General features: G+C 45.5%; 1 protein-coding gene across 1 annotated transcript in view; it reads left to right on the top strand.

The window, feature by feature from the left end:
- Window positions 1-3,750: 3,750 nt before the first annotated feature.
- SNX24 (sorting nexin 24) overlaps window positions 3,751-15,951 on the top strand; it is a 94,210-nt gene continuing 82,009 nt past the window's right edge. The window contains exon 1 of the mRNA XM_066603118.1: window positions 3,751-3,878. Within this exon, the coding sequence (XP_066459215.1) occupies window positions 3,816-3,878 (63 nt within the window). The 5' untranslated portion in view covers window positions 3,751-3,815. The remainder of the gene's footprint in view (window positions 3,879-15,951) is intronic.

A 15,951-nucleotide genomic window follows, 5' to 3' on the forward strand; every position in this document is an offset into this window, starting at 1 on the left:
TGTTCTGTGTTTAGGTTCCAGATCTGATTTTGGCTTACAAATATGGATGCTAAATGCTCTGGTGTGAATGAGGCCTACGGGTGTAGCCTGTAATAATTGGAATAAAGTGCCAAGTGGTAGAAATGAAACAATTTTTGTATAATGTGCCTTGCACCTGTGTCAGCTGGACGTAAGACAATGAGTAGAAAGTACACACTATCAAAAAAAAAATCCAGGCCCCCAGGAGTTGTTTTTGCTGCAAAACTTGGCATGCAGTTACATCTCAGGCAGATATGCAAATGATTGTAGTTGGTGTGATTAGATGATCAGTCTTGCCACTTGAGTCGCCAAGAGTGGTTCCCCCCTTGGCCTGTATGCAGGCTCTCAGAGGCTCCTTGTGTGTAGTGACCTCTTTATCCGCTTGTGTAGAGCTTGTTGACCACTAGACATGCCACATGCCTCTATGGTGCAATCAGAGATTTCACCCAGTTAACAGAGTCTGAGAGGAGGAGCATTGTTGGAATGCGGGAAGCTGGGTGGTCATATTGATGAATTGCCCACCACCACCTGGGCTGTTTTGACCAGATTGTTAGCAGGTGTTGGGACCAGTGGATGCGTGAGAGCACAAAGTTAGGTTGCCAGGCTCAGGATGCCCTCAACAGACCACTAGTAGAGGGGATTGTCTCTTCACCTGACAAGCAGGAGAAGCTCCAACTGTTTCATTGTCCGCCATTCAGAGACAGGTGGCACCATTGTTCCACCCCTGTGTCTGTTGGGAACCATTTCCACGTGCTTGCCTGAAGGACATTTTGTATCACTGAGCCCATTACTGCCTTTGACATCCAACCACCATCGCCTCCATTCACAGTGGTGTAATGAACGTCAAAACTGGACTTCTGTGGAGTGGAACTGAGTTGTTTTCAGCAACTAATCCAGGTTTAGTTTGGACACTGACAATGGCCATGTTTGTGTCTGGAGACCTAGAGGTGAGCGCCTGAATCCTGTCTTTGGTGTGAACTGGTACACTGCCCCCACTGCTGGTGTGACGGTCTGGGAGACCATCACATATGACAATCGATTACCCCTAGTAGTGGTACAAGGGACAATGACAGCTCAGCGATATGTTCAGGACATCCTGCAGCCACATGTGTTATCTCTCATAGTAGGGCTTCCAAGAGGTATTTTCCAGCAGGATAATACTCAGCAGGGATGTCACAGGATACCTCCACAACATTGCCATACTTCCATGGCTGCCTGGTCGCCAGATTTATCACCAATAGAACATGTATGGGACAATCTGGGATGACAACCTACAAGTTTGCACGATCTAAAGGCTCAGTTACAGCAAATGTGGAGTGATATGCCGCAGCATACGATACTGAAGCTGTATACCTCCATGCCCACCCGAATCACCTCTTGTATCCAAGCTAGAGGTGGTACGATAGGGTTACTAGAGCCTCCATGCCCACCTATATCACATCTTGCATCTGAGCTAGAGGCAGCCAAACAGGATACTAGAGCCTCCATGCCTGTTTGTATCACATCTTGTATCCAAGCTAGTGGCGGTACAACAGGGTACCAGAGCTGCTATGCCCGCCCGTATCACATCTTGTATCCAAGCTAGAGGCAGTACAACAGGATACTACAGCCTCCATGTCCACCCGTATCATATCTTGTATCCAAGCTAGAGGCTTTACAACAGGGTACTAGAGCCTCCATGCTCGCCCATATCACATCTTGTATCCAAGATAGAGGTGGTACAACAGGGTACTAGAGCCTCCATACTGTCCGTATCACATCTTGTATACAAGCTAGAGGTAGCCCAACAGGGTACTAGAGCCTCCATGCCCACCCGTATCACATCTTGTATCCAAGCTAGAGGCGGTACAACATGGTACTAGAGCCTCAATGCCCGCCTGTATCACATCTTGTATCCAAACTAGAGGCGGTACAACATGGTACCAGAGCTTCCATGCCCACACATATCACACCTTGTATCCAAGCTAGAGGCAGTACAACAGGGTACTAGGGCCTCCTTTCAAGATCATTAGTTTTCCACAATAAATGACCGTTTTGCTCCGATATTGTAATCACTTACTGATATCAACGTTACAATCACACAGAGAAAGTTTCATTTAATTCCAACACCTTCTAGGTGCTGGATTGGTTTTTTGACAATGACTTTTCATTACTCAATCAATAAGTATTTGCACAACACCAAAAAAACCCTAGAGATGGTGGAAGATTCTGTCCTTGCTTAATTTAAGACAATGGAAGATAAAATACGAGTCGTGTATTACCCTCCGCTATATGACAGAAACATATTTCTGTAATCGGGAAGATGGAACACTTCAGCTTGGGCTGGTTACAAGACACAGCTCTGATACCGGAAGGCACCTCTGAACCCATTACATGCCCACAACAGTTTTAGAACGAATGTTCCTATTGGATGACTGCAAGCAGAGATCCTGTAGACCATAGGGAATTTATTCAGAAAAAAATATAAAAATGACTTAAATGTAAAACGCACCAATGAAGAATGTTCATATTCCTGAAACCATAAGACCCCCTTGTATCAGGAACGTTTCTATTGCAATGGGCCGGTCAGGCTGCAGGACATAGTGAGCCAACTGGAACATCTTAGAGGGGCACATGGGTGTCCTTGAGATGTTGCAGTGATGTTCCTTGAGAACCTCTCCTCTAAGCTTGCACACCACATCTGATAGACCACAGACCTCTTGGAGACTGTGGCACTCAGCCTTCCAACTTTAAGGGAACCACTTCCTTCCGGCACGTAGAGCGAATGAATCACATTCCTGTAGATTTCTCTATCTGAGAGTGTGCGTTGCATCTGTAGACTGCGGCCCCTCGTGTCTGTAATCAGGTGCCCGCATCATCAGGGCATCCAGCGTTCAGCCAGCGCCTAGGACCACTTCAGGGTGGCCGCTACTGGACCGAATTTGAGCAATAATCGTTACATGTAAACACGGCCATTGGGCACTTTTCTTTGAATGATGATTTTAAGGTGAATTTAAAATCCATCCTTAAGCTACTGGAGATAAAGCATTTTGCATGTATCTCTCAGTAGACCTCAGGCTGCTATCTCCCCAGGGAGCTGGCAGATAACATTGTAATCTGCCATCACCTGCAAGGAGAACAATACAGCTGTGATCAATGGCATGCTGGGCTCTGCAAACAGCTCCTGGAGGCTCATTTACATGCAAATGCAGATGATAAAGTATTAATTGCCATAATTGAAAGATTATCTTTGCATCTAAATGGGCCTGAACTCAATTAACCCTTTAAATCGCGCACAGGTGCCCACTTTAAAGAGGTTTTTTGTTTTTTTTGCATTCATGCTGTCCCTGTTCCAAACTATGCAAAAATCATCCGAGAGCGGACGTCTCGTACACGCCTTGCGGAGAGTTTTAATGTAGAAGTCCCGTCTTTACGGAACATTATTGATGACTTTTCATCTCCCTGATCCCCCCACTGCCTCCAATGTACCTATATAGCAGAAAACCCCTTTAATACCCATTTTTGTATCAGTATTTTAGGCTGTTTTCAGCCGTATTTCCCTCAGTGTGCAACGTAATTCAGTCCAAGATAAGTTCCCCTACACACACACACACATCTATACGTCTGATCACGTGTTCTTGTTTAACCCTCTCTACGCTCTACAGAGGAGCCGCATAGGGAATAAGCCCCGCCCCGTCTTGCTTGGTCATGTGACCTTCCTTAACCCCCTCCGCTCCGCCATCCTGGCAGTCAGCTCCCGCGGTGACGTCACAGGTAGACATTCCATTGGCCGCCCCCGAGTGCGGCGGCGCCCGGCGATGATGGAGGTCTATATGCCGTCGTTTCGTTACGAGGAGAGCGACCTGGAGAGGGGCTACACGGTAGGCGGACGGGGGGTATGTGCGGGGGGAGCAGCTGATGGCAGCAGCCTGCACCGGATAATACAGCAGGGAGCATCACGCCTGGAGACACCCCGACATGCCTGCTGGGGAGCGGGGGACTCCAGCCCTGCTGCAGAGCTCAACACGCTGCCACTCAGGGGTTGGGAAAGCTGGGTGATGTGCAGCCCACCCGCTGTATGGAGGGGAGCCGCTGCTTCACCCCGCTGTTGGACGCTGACCGCAGTTCTGCCACTAGTGGAGAATAGCGCAGCAGGCGCAGTGATCGCCGCACGCCATCCGTCTGAGGATGTTTCCACATGGCGGATCTGATGGGGATATTCATCAAATCCACTTGACTATCCACAAAGACCGCCACAGATGGTGCCGTTTTTTAATGGGGATTTCGTGCAAAAATGCTGCAGGTTGGATTTCCCCCCATAGAGCGCCAGCAGGTGACACGCTGCAGAGTTATTAACCCCGTCTGCTTTCAGTGGGAAAATCTGCAGTGGAAGATCGTCATGGGCGGGGGCAGGGGGTCACATCGCAGAAGTGCAGCGGATTTCATTAATTGAATGAATTCCGCACTAAAACTGAATGCTGCTGCGGGATTCCTCCGCCGTGTGCGATCGCACCCCGAGACTCTCCCATACAGAACATAATAATCTGCGGATCCACTTAGTGTAAATGAATCAGAAGTGCGGCTCTCTAATCGGGGAAACAGTTGCAAAAATACTAAAGCAAAAGCGTCCAATGAACACAGTTTTGCTCTTTGTATCTAGTGTGACATCACTGTAACAATCTGCTCCGTGCCTTATTTAAAGGGAACCTGTCATCACTCCTGAGCCCCATAAACTATGTTATGGAGTTCAAAGTTGATGGAACACGGAGTCCAGGGAGCGCTATGTGATACTGACTTTCCAGCACTTTTTCCCCCATGAAGTTGGCGTGCCGCACACAGCGTGCCTGCACTATGCATGCGCTCTACCATAGAGATGGATGGGACGGTCATGAAAGATATAGTCCGGAGACGGGGAGGGGGGTGACATCAGTTGGGTCGTCTCGCGTGGTTTGTATTTTTCCTTTGTGTGCATGAAGCACTCAGTGGACACCTGCAATACGGACATAAATGTAAACCATGCATACGTATGAAGGGGAGAAAAGTGCATTTTTCATGGGCCAAAATTACATATGCCTGTCTGTAGGAGCCCCAAGGCACACCCAGCCCCCCCCCCCCATCCCCCCAAAAAACGCACCCATGCTCCCATTCATGGATATGGGCAGTGAGTATAATTAGTTCAATATGTGCTACTCTCGTACTCGGGAAAGTGGCGCAGGCTGCGGATGTTTCTTGCACAAACAAAATGCACTTATGTGAACGAACCCCTTGAAATCAATGGGATCTATTCTCTGTGTATTGGGCGTGCACATTTTGGTAGAATTATTGGTGTATAGCGGCTGAGAGAAGAGGGCATTAGAAACATTTAAAGTTTTGTGTTGCTGAGAAACATTTAGACACAAATGTGTGAAGAGGTCCTGTTGGGTCAGCGGCCTTATAGGACCTGTCACCTCTAAGCCACGCCATAGGCTGAGGTATGGTAATGTGGGGGGTGTAAACTTTATATCCATATAATAAATAAATGCCGGGTAATAAAAGAAGTAACACTTGTTGAGGCTGTGTTACAGAAGCGCCCTCGTCACAGACAGCTGCCGTGATCTGACAGCTACCCCCAGGACAATGCCCCACTTGCCAATTTACATGCGGGTATTCTTGCACAGATTGTGATTCAGACTTTTTAAAATCTCCTCCACTTTGCTGCTAATGTAACAAGCTGATGCGCGTCCATCTACAAGTCTGGATGGGGAATAATCAGTATATGAACTGCGTGGGGACGTAGCCTTACCCTATAATGGCCATGTACAAAATACTGGGGGTATCCGTGATCATTCTGGTCACCATCTGGAGCCCTGTCATATAGAAGTGGGTTTCCAAATGGAATCCATTGAAGGGGGTTGTCTATTTGTTAACTACTGATATATCATCAGGATAATCCACCAATAATAGATCACCAGAGGTCTGCCTCCTGAGACCCCTGCCGATCAGCGGTTTGTTGGGCTGGTGTGCTCATGCAATGAGATGATTTCTGCAGGAAGCAGACAGCTCCGTTACCACTGCAGTAGCCAGGATTGGTATTGCAGGCCAAGTTCTTATTTATTTCAGTGAGAACTTGACCTGCAATACCAAGCTGGGCCACTGTAGTGAGAATGGAGCTGTCTGCTTCCTGCAGAAATGAGCTCAGTGCACAAGAACATGGGCCAGCAAATAGCTGATTGGCAGGGGTCCCTGAGATGACCCTTTTTGAAGGCAATGTGTCAGCTAGAACATGCTGTCCAAGAGCAGGAGGAGCTGAGCAGACTTAGTTTTATGGGGAAAGATTCAGTGTAATTTGTGTTTTATTCATTGAAACCTTTTTGTCATTCAGAGCTGAACAGTCAAGTGGGCGGTCCTATCAGGACTGTACATACAGGGGCAGCTGTCAATCACTGCTAGGACCGCCCACTAACCTCTTCCCATAAAACTGTATACAATCTGCTCAGCCCGTCCTCTATAACATCTTGTCTTCAGTCTGTACAGCAAGTTAAAGCTGCTACTTGTAGAAGGACTCAGTGCAGCATCTACAAGTGTGATATAACATCAAAAGTGCAATTAGTTTGCAGTGCAGAATAGTGAGAGACGAGGCACTAAGAAATGGAGAGTTCTCACAAGTAGGAAAGAAGTACTGTGAAATGGAAAAGTTGTGACCTAAAGAAGATTCTCCAATGACATTAGTATTTCTTACATTGCGATATCTACACAACCTGTCCAGAAATATAAACCCGCAGGAGACTCCTTCCAGCTATATTTACTGGTGAGCAATAACTCCTCGTATCTGCTGCAGCTTCTGACTGTCAGCTGTACATTTCAGGAGTCTATCCACAGTGACCACAACATGAACAGACCCCAAGTATAATGGTGTCCAGTACAGCCCGTGCCCTGGTAGCTTGTCAGGCGGGAAGATATATATACCCTGTTTCCCTGAAAATAAGACATAGCACGATTTTCCAGAATTTTTGAGGATGCAAAATGATTTTTCAGGCTTTTTGAGGGTGCTTGAAATATAAGCCCTACTCCAAAATTAAGCCCTGCTAACAGTTAATTTAAAAAGTCAATTTAAATAGTGTCCAGGCAGCTATACATGTAAAAAAGTTAAACCTTTTTGAACAAAAATTAATATGACACTGTCTTATTTTCGGGGAAACGGGGTAACAGGACATTTCATGTAAAGAGGGTATTTGATGATGGATATTGAGAAGAGGTGGATTCCGCAGCATAAACGCTGATAAAATTCACATTTTGTGGATTTAAATACTAAACTACATTTCAATTTCCGTAGAGGATTTTTCTGCAACGATTATCACTCAAAAAATCTTTTGAGCGTTTTTTTTTTTTTGAGTGATAATCATTGAGTGCTTACAGCGCAAGGTGGTCGCTCAAATGTTGTACCCCACTCGGAGCGCCTGGCTGTTATACAGCTGAGCGCTCAGAGCGGGGGATGTAGAAGACAAGCAGGGCCGCTTGTCTTCTGCATCCAGCTGTTCACTGCTTGGAGCACCTGGCTGTTATACAGCCGAGCACTCCGAGCGGGGGATGGAGAACACAGCTGGACCGCTGTGTTCTTTATACCCCGCCTGTCTTCAAGGAGCGGGATACAGCTGAAACAATAGTATCAGCTGTATCCCGCTGTGAATCCCTAATAACTAATCACTGATCATTCAGCACGAGTGACGGCTTAACGAAATATGCACGATGTCAGTGCAGTTAGACACAACGATTATCGCTCAAAAGATGGCTTTGAGCGATTTTTGAGCGAAAATCGTCTAAAAGGGCCTTAAATGCCACGGATTTTCAGTGCGGATGGTCTGCACATTAAATCCGACCCAGGTGAACATGCCCTAAGGCATATTCGATGAGGCGGAAAAAAATGTGTCAAAATACACTCCTGTGAACTCTTGTTTTTTTAGGTGCAGCTGTTTGCCAAAATGCATGTGTAAACCTGATGACGCATATTTGGAAGTCCCATTGATTGCAAAGCCAAAATTCAGCACACAAAACAAAAAAGGAAGTCACATGCCACTTCTTTTTTCTGTGATGCGTAATTTAAATAGACGTCGTGTGTGTGTATGCATGCATCGTCAAGACTGGGGCACAACTTCCCATTACAAATCAATCGGATGCATACTATAAGCCTATTGTGGTGCTGAATATACCCCATGTGAACCTGTTAAATTTCGGCCACTATGAGAGTGCATAGTAGAAGGCATGATGGTGTACAATGGTAAAAAAAACACAAAGGCAAAGACCAGTTTGCTAGAAAATTGTTCCTAAGCAGCAGATGTAAAAACCTTTTAGACCGTGGCCATTAGGTTACGTAGGGAACAAGTCAGTACAATATCAGACATTACAGCATTTCAGAAGAGCCAAAATGTGGTTTTAAAATATTAAAGGGGTTTTACAGGAATGGGAAAAAAAAATTATAGAATTGGCCGGTAATATGAAAAAAAAAAAATAGAACCCAAGTCCCTACGAATCCGGTCCCGGAAGAAGCTGCTGCGGTCAGGAACGGCACATGACTCCTGAAACCTGTTTGTGGATAGTTCCCATGCTGCGGTTGCAAGGGCATGCTGGTATAGTAGTCCGCCGCAGGTTGCAGCCCCACGCTCTGGGGTCTGTTATTCACACTAGTTCTGCTTATGGGATTCTTGTGAAACAGAAAATGAACTTTTCCTGATGATGTCAGAATGAGTTGTTTTACTTCTTGTTTACATGGCTGACTTAACCACTGCACTTCTTATTTTCGTTTAGTGTCCAGAGAACACGCCATGGTTTATATAACGTTTATTACAAACCTCAACCTCCTATAAGGGAAGCACCCTATATTGTGGCCATGAGATCTAAAATATTTATAGAATGGTAGAGTTGGATGGGACCTCCAGGGTCATCGGGTCCAACCCCCTGCTCAGTGCAGGATTCACTAAATCATCCCAAACAAAAGGGAAATCGCCATATCTGTATATTGCTTTAAAAGTGATAGCTTTGACATGGCAAAAATGATTTTTACATATTGAAGTGGTTTTTTGGGGTCAAAAAAGTTTCATCGAGTTGCAGGCCGCCATCTTCATTCATCTCCAAACCCCCAGTTACTCATTTGCAGCCTGATCCCTGTGTTGGTCTTTTCTCATGTAAGTATCAGTAGTACACGGTTATGCGGTCTGTGTGTCCAGGATGCTGCTGCCTCCAGTAGCTCTCATGTATTGGCACTGTTTCATTTCTGTTCTGATTTCTCCTTTTGTACCTCAGATGGAATCTGTTGTTATTGACTGATTCTGAGGATTTTTTAATCCCACCTCTCCTTCACCTGAGTGACTGTGGGTTCTCTTCTTTCTGTATACTAAGCACGACCTGTAAGATATTTTACCTTCCCTTCCCCCTCCAAAATTGGGTACTCTGTTTTCTGTGTAAACTCATTCACAGCCTATATAATTCATCCCTTCCCTTATCAGACTGGTGTGTGTGTGCTTTCCTCCCCATCTGTACTTGGACATATACAACCTTTGTGATCCGCTCTTCCTGAAGACATGGATGCTTTCTCCACTCCTCACATTCTGATCTATGCTTATAATCCCTCCTCCCTACTGCTATCTTTAAAGCTGGCCATAGTCATAAGTTGGTGAGACCTGCTGACAAAATGATGTCTATGGTGGTCATACACATAAGATTAAGAGCTCATTTCCACAGGCATTTTTTCAAAGCATATTGCGCGTGCGTTGCATGCACGCATGATACGTGGTGAATGGAGGCAATGGAAGACCATGGACTTTCATTGATCCATGCACACCAGCGTGTGGACACTGCGTATCCATACGCAAGAGAAATAAATCACAGCATGCTCTCATTTCTCTGCTTATGATATGCAGCCCTTTTTCTGATATACTGTCCATACGCAATAATAATCTTTATATATGTACATAGCGCTAACATAATCCGCAGCGCTTACAAGACAGAGGGAACAGAAACAAATCCACGGTTACATGTAGTAATCATTTGATGGAAACAGTAGGGGTGAGGGTCCTGCTCCAATGAGCTTACATACTACAGATAATGGGGTGATACAGAAGGTAAAGGGCTGGAGATGTGCCCGGTATGGCCAGGTGGAGAGTGAGCAATGTTATACACATAGACAATGGTCAGACTAAGTCTTATAGTGGTATAACCGCAATCGGTATAACCGCAGGAGGTTGTTGATTACGGCTAGTAGGGATTACAGTCAGTAGGACAGGGAGCATTATATCAGGGGGAGTAAAGAGGTGTTTGGTTTAGGGGATATGGAATGCCTCCCTGAAGAGGTGCGTTTTTAGAGCACACCTGAAGTTGTGCGAGTCAGGGATTGCCTGGATAGTTTGGGGTAGCGTGTTCCAGAGGACAGGTGCTGCTCTGGAGAAGTCTTGGAGGTGGGAATGGGAGGTTCAGGTTAAAGGGCACTTAATCTGGTTTCATTAGCGGAGCGGAGGGTGCAGGCTGGGTGGTGGATTAAGATGAGGGATGCAATGTAGGGCAGCGCAGTGCTGATGAGGGTGATGAGTTTAAATTGAATTTTGTATTTGATGGGCAGCCAGTGCAGTGACCGGCACAGGGCAGAGGCGTCCGAGTAGTGGCTGCACAGGAAGATGAGCATGGCTGCCCCATTCAAGATGGATTGGTGAGGGGAGAGTCTGGTGTGGGGGGAGGCCGGAAAGCAGCAAGTTGCAATAATGGCGTGGAGGGTGGATGAGGGCAATGGTGAGCGTTTTTAGCGTGTCCACGGTGAGAGAGAGTGGATTCTTGCGATGTTCTTGAGGTTCAGGTGACCTGCTCGGGCAAGACATTGGATATAGGGGTTCAAGGAGAGATCGCGTACAAGCAGCGTTTCAATACGTATCCCCGCTCTGCTCAGAGCTGGGAATTAAAAAAAATAAATAAAATCACACTGCGCATGTCTGTGATGTCAGATTTCTGGGCATGTGCAGTGCCATACGCGGTCTCTGCCGGCAGAGCGTATGGGCTGTGTATGTATAAAACGCCGCAGGGCACGTGGGCATGAGCCCTTATGGCAGATGCTGCTAAAATAACCCATGTATGCCAATGATCTGCAGATAAATATTTCATCTCCAGTAACTGAAACACGTGCTGCTTCACTCGTACACATTTTATCCCTGAATAAAATTGCACAACTGTTGTTTATACCAGGCACATAAAAATGCAAGGCTTTTAGCATCTATTTTGATCAAAACATGAGCGCCCATCCGTGACGTCCAGGTGAACCTTATTGAGTGGGTTCCTAACTAAGACACCTCTCTTTGGGCCAAAGGCCTCCAACTGAATTTAGTGAAAGCAGGATACCTGACTAGATACTCTCAGATGGGTGAATAGATTGCAGGACCCAAGTGAAGGTAACCACTCCATGACTAATGCAATGCATACAAAACTCTGCACTTCCAATAAAATAAAGCACCAAACATACTGTCTTCTGACAGCAATCAGTTTGGCGGTATACATTTGTATCAGTGTTGCAATATTAGAAAGCTATGAAATTGGCAGTAGAAGGCTCTGGCCACACAGAAACTCTGCTTTCCAGCATTAGCAGCTTCCACTATATTAACCAATACACAAGACTGCAGGGTCTGGGGATCTAACAGCAGGAACAGATCATATAAACAATTGCATAAGAAGGCAACAAGGTCCAAAGTAACATATCATCAAATAGACATTGCTGTGTGTACAAATAAAGCTAAATGGGGTCAATATCCACGAATCACAAGTGGAAAGAAAGAACAAGGACTCTTGGAGGCTTCCGTAAAGACCTGTAGACCGATGACCTCATGTTTAAGGGCGCTTTTACATGGAACAATCATCATTCAAAAAACTGTTGGATCATGTGAAACTGAACAATAATCTTTTGGTGTAAATACAGCTAACAATTGAACGACTAACGATAATTTGTTCCCTTTTTGTTCCTCGTTCATTTTATAAAAATCATTGTTTTCGCAAGTTATTATGTGTAAAAAGTAGTTGTTCAGTTGTTCCCATTCACTGGCACAGTTGTCTGAAACACAAACGATCAAGTGAATGAGCAAATGATGAAAAACATAAACTATTATCTGCACATGTGAACTGACTGCATATTAACCCCTTCCCTCCCCATGACGTAAGGGTACATCATGGCAGCGGGGTACTTCCCGCAAAATGACGTACCCTTACGTCATAGGGATAGCGGGAGATCATAGCAGATCTCGCTCTATCCCGCAGCAGGAGCCGGCCTCCTGCTGCAACAACAGGGGTGCATCGGAGATGCGCCCCCCGCTGTTAACCCATTCTCTGCCACGATCTATGTAGATCGCAGCATGAGAAGGGTTCACAGAGAGAGTACGCTCCCTCTGTGAAGTTGCCGGGCTCTCGTGATATAATCGCAGAGCGCCCGGGTGGTTGCTATGGCAACAGGACGCCAGATACCGGCGTCCTGTATTGCCATAGCCTGTGATCGCTGTGTAAGCGATAAGGCATGGCAGGGCAGAAGTCCTGCCATGCCTTATCACAGCGATCATCAGTGCTGTGCCTTAAGTCCCCCAGAGGAACACAAACAGTGTTAAAAAAAAAAAATGAAATAATGTACAAAAAAGAAATGTTAAAGAAACCTTTTTTTCTGCTTTTTTGTCATATTAGCATAAAAAAAGGCAAAAAATATTAAAATCCCACATATTTGGTATTGCCGCGTCCGTAACGATGCGTACAATATGTTTCACATGCTTTTGACTTTGCACGGAAAAAAGCGTTTAAAAAACCGCTAAAAAACTGAGGCAAAAATAGAAAAATAAAGTTACAGGACTTTGAATGCAGCGATTTAGAAAAAAAAAAGATTTCCAAAAAAAGGGGTTTTATTGCAGAAAAGTGGAAAAACCTAAAAAAATGTAAGAATTTTGGTATCGTTGTAATCGTACCGGTCCGCAGAAAAAATGTATTGTATCATTTATGCTGCATGATTAACGCTGTAAAAAAAAATCTATGGCAGAATTGATGCGTTTTCTCTCCCTGCGGTCATAAAAAAAAAAAATTTAAGTTTTACAATATAGTCTATGTACCCAAAAATGGCACCAATAAAAACTACAGTTTGCCACGCAAAAAAACAAGCCCTTATACGGCCGCGTCGATGGAGAAATAAAAAAGTTATGGCTTTTGAAAAATGGAGATAAAAATCTGCCAAAAACCGTTGTGTCCTTAAGCCCGAAATAGGCCATGTCCTTAAGGGGTTAAAGCAAACGATTGTTCCAACGATTTCCCACAAGTGAAAAGACCCTGAGGCACATCTGCATCCACGTGTGAGCTGTGATGGTCTCAGCAACTAGTGTTTAAGGCTATATATCGGGCAGGATTTTTATCAGACGACTGTATGCAGTTGTGCCCAAAAAACTAGGACACAGTTCACATCGGACAGGACATGGACACTATGGCTAACACACAAATGGCACAAAGTCCAAATATATAGACGTCTGAATGTGTCCTAATAGTGTGTATGTGTGTGTAGTGTAGCATGACTTGAGTCAGTAGGGGAATTGTATCTCCTTGAGGAGAGCACCTAGAAGGTGAGTGAGGAGACTTATAAGGTCATGCATGCTCCTCTGGGAGATGTATGCAAATAAAAAAGATGGAACGATACCTCTGCGGTGCGACCCATTGGATGGCAGCATTCCTGCAAATCAATGTCCGACCCTTTGTACAGGTCTTAACAAAGATTGGGAATTGAAAACCACGAGCTTCTCTTTTTTTGTTAAGAACCACTCCAGTGAAAACACTTTCCATCACTACACCCCTCACCTAATAGATTGTTGCCTCGGGATTTGCCCTATGTATATTGCACTCGCCTCCATACAGTGCAGTCCTCTGTGTTCTCTATGTTGACTTGAATAAGCTAAAAACCATAAGTATAAAGTCGGGGAGCATAAACTATGGTCATTATAAGCATGTCAGGAGCATCTAATCAGCAGTAATGCTAATAGGAGTTTGTGTCCACCCAGTGAAGAGCCTGTGTGGTACAGTCCATACAGTTTCATCATATGGGAATTTTGGTAATTGACATAGAGACTCTTGGAAAAAACAGAGAGACAGGTAATTCCTAGGCAGTTATCATTACATTACATGGCTGAAATGAAGGGAAGGTCTACCAGGAATATTCAGTTGGAAAGTAATAGCTAAACCAGGTAATACTAGCTGTCTTATGTACACTGGGGGACTGGTTACATAATTAAACACGAAAAAAGAATTCACTGGAGTGGCTCTTTAAAGCATGACTGTCATGTGCTTTCCTGAAGATTCTTCACGTCCTTTAATGTATGCATTTAAAACTACAATTGTGCCTTTTTGGGGATTACTTAAAGGGGTTTTCCAAGTTATTTTTTTCATATAGTTGTAGGCCTCCCAGTCCCAAAACTATATAAAAGAAATATACTTACTGCAGCACCGGAATGCAGTTTCAGTGCAACTACATTTGACAGGTGACTATACCTGGCCATCAGGCCTAGTAATGTCCCATTAAAACGTCATGGAAGTCCTTCATGGACTTCATATACCCCTACAATGATAGGATATTCCAACAGGCAAATACGCCATGCTATTTGTCCCGAGTTGTCTAGAATTGGTTCGAGGAACATTCTGGGGAGTTCCTATGAACAGTATGATCTGTACTGAGCCAAATCAAGTATTTATGGAATGTGGTGGTGAAGTTCATTCACACCCAAGGTACTGCACCTACAAATACCACAAAGCTGTGGGTGGCATGGCTCAACATCCCTCCAGCCATCTTCCGTCCATTCGGGGAATCGCTGATATGACAAGTTGCTGCACTTTGCCAGGCTAGAGGGAGTCCTACAAGATTTTCATTACTGTGCTATGACTTTTTACATGTCAGTGTACATTACAGAAAGGACCGAATTATTATAAAGTACAGATAACTAAGCCTCAAGTGAGGAAATGATGGACCCCAGGTAACTGCTGGGGAGTGTACCTTAACAAGGGGTAGCTGGAGGGTTCCCGTAGGTGTAAGTCTTTTTTAGTGGACATTTTGCTACTATAGTCTAGGAAATAGATCTGCTGTACCTCTGACAAGTGGTACTAAGTAATGGATTGTTAGACATACTCAAAGACCTACTTTTTGAGCGTTACACTGTCTTTGCAGACCACATGTGTCAAACACAAGTCCCGCGTGCCGAATGCGGCATGCTACCCCATGCAATGATTTTCGGTCAGCTGTGTCACGGTGAAACCGAAAATCAAGTGAGCGAGAGGCAGCCATGACCGAGTCACTGCTGCATTTCCCGTCCATGCGGCCATTCAGACAGCCTGGTCCGGCGAGTATAAGCTGAGCCCGGGATACCGTCAGGCAGGGGAAGACAGTTTAACTCTGCTAAACTGCTATTCCCCCCCCCCCCCCACCCCCAGCTTTCGGCAAGGGAGCGGAATGGAATGGGAGCTAGTGTGCTAAGCTCCCACCCCCTCTCCACCCCTTGTTGGCTGCGAGCAATGGGAGGGGGCGATATGGGGCAGGAGCTTAGCACACTAGCTCCCGCCCCCTCCCATTGCAAGCATTCAACAAGGGGCAGAGCGGAGGATGGAAGGGGGTGAGAGTTTAGCAGCGTGTCTGCTAAACTCCCTCCCACTCCGCTTTTCCGGCAGCTCCCATAGTAGTGAGTCTATGGCCGCCTGCGTCTGCCTCTGGATTTTGCAGCAAATCCAGCCCATAGCATGCTATGACAATACCTGCCCACGAGCGGAAATCAATTGCGATGTTCCTCTCACAGGAAAGAAGTCGCGGCATGCCGCGATTTTGTGCAGGCTATGCACAGACAGCTTCCATTGCAATTATCATTGCAGATGGTCGCAGGAGCCGTGTCATCTCTACTGTGCATATGCGCTGGCACACTGGCTGCAGCGGAGAAAAGAAGACGCTGG

Source organism: Eleutherodactylus coqui, chromosome 5, assembly GCF_035609145.1.
Source record: "Eleutherodactylus coqui strain aEleCoq1 chromosome 5, aEleCoq1.hap1, whole genome shotgun sequence".
Classification (NCBI taxonomy): Eukaryota; Metazoa; Chordata; class Amphibia; order Anura; family Eleutherodactylidae; genus Eleutherodactylus; species Eleutherodactylus coqui.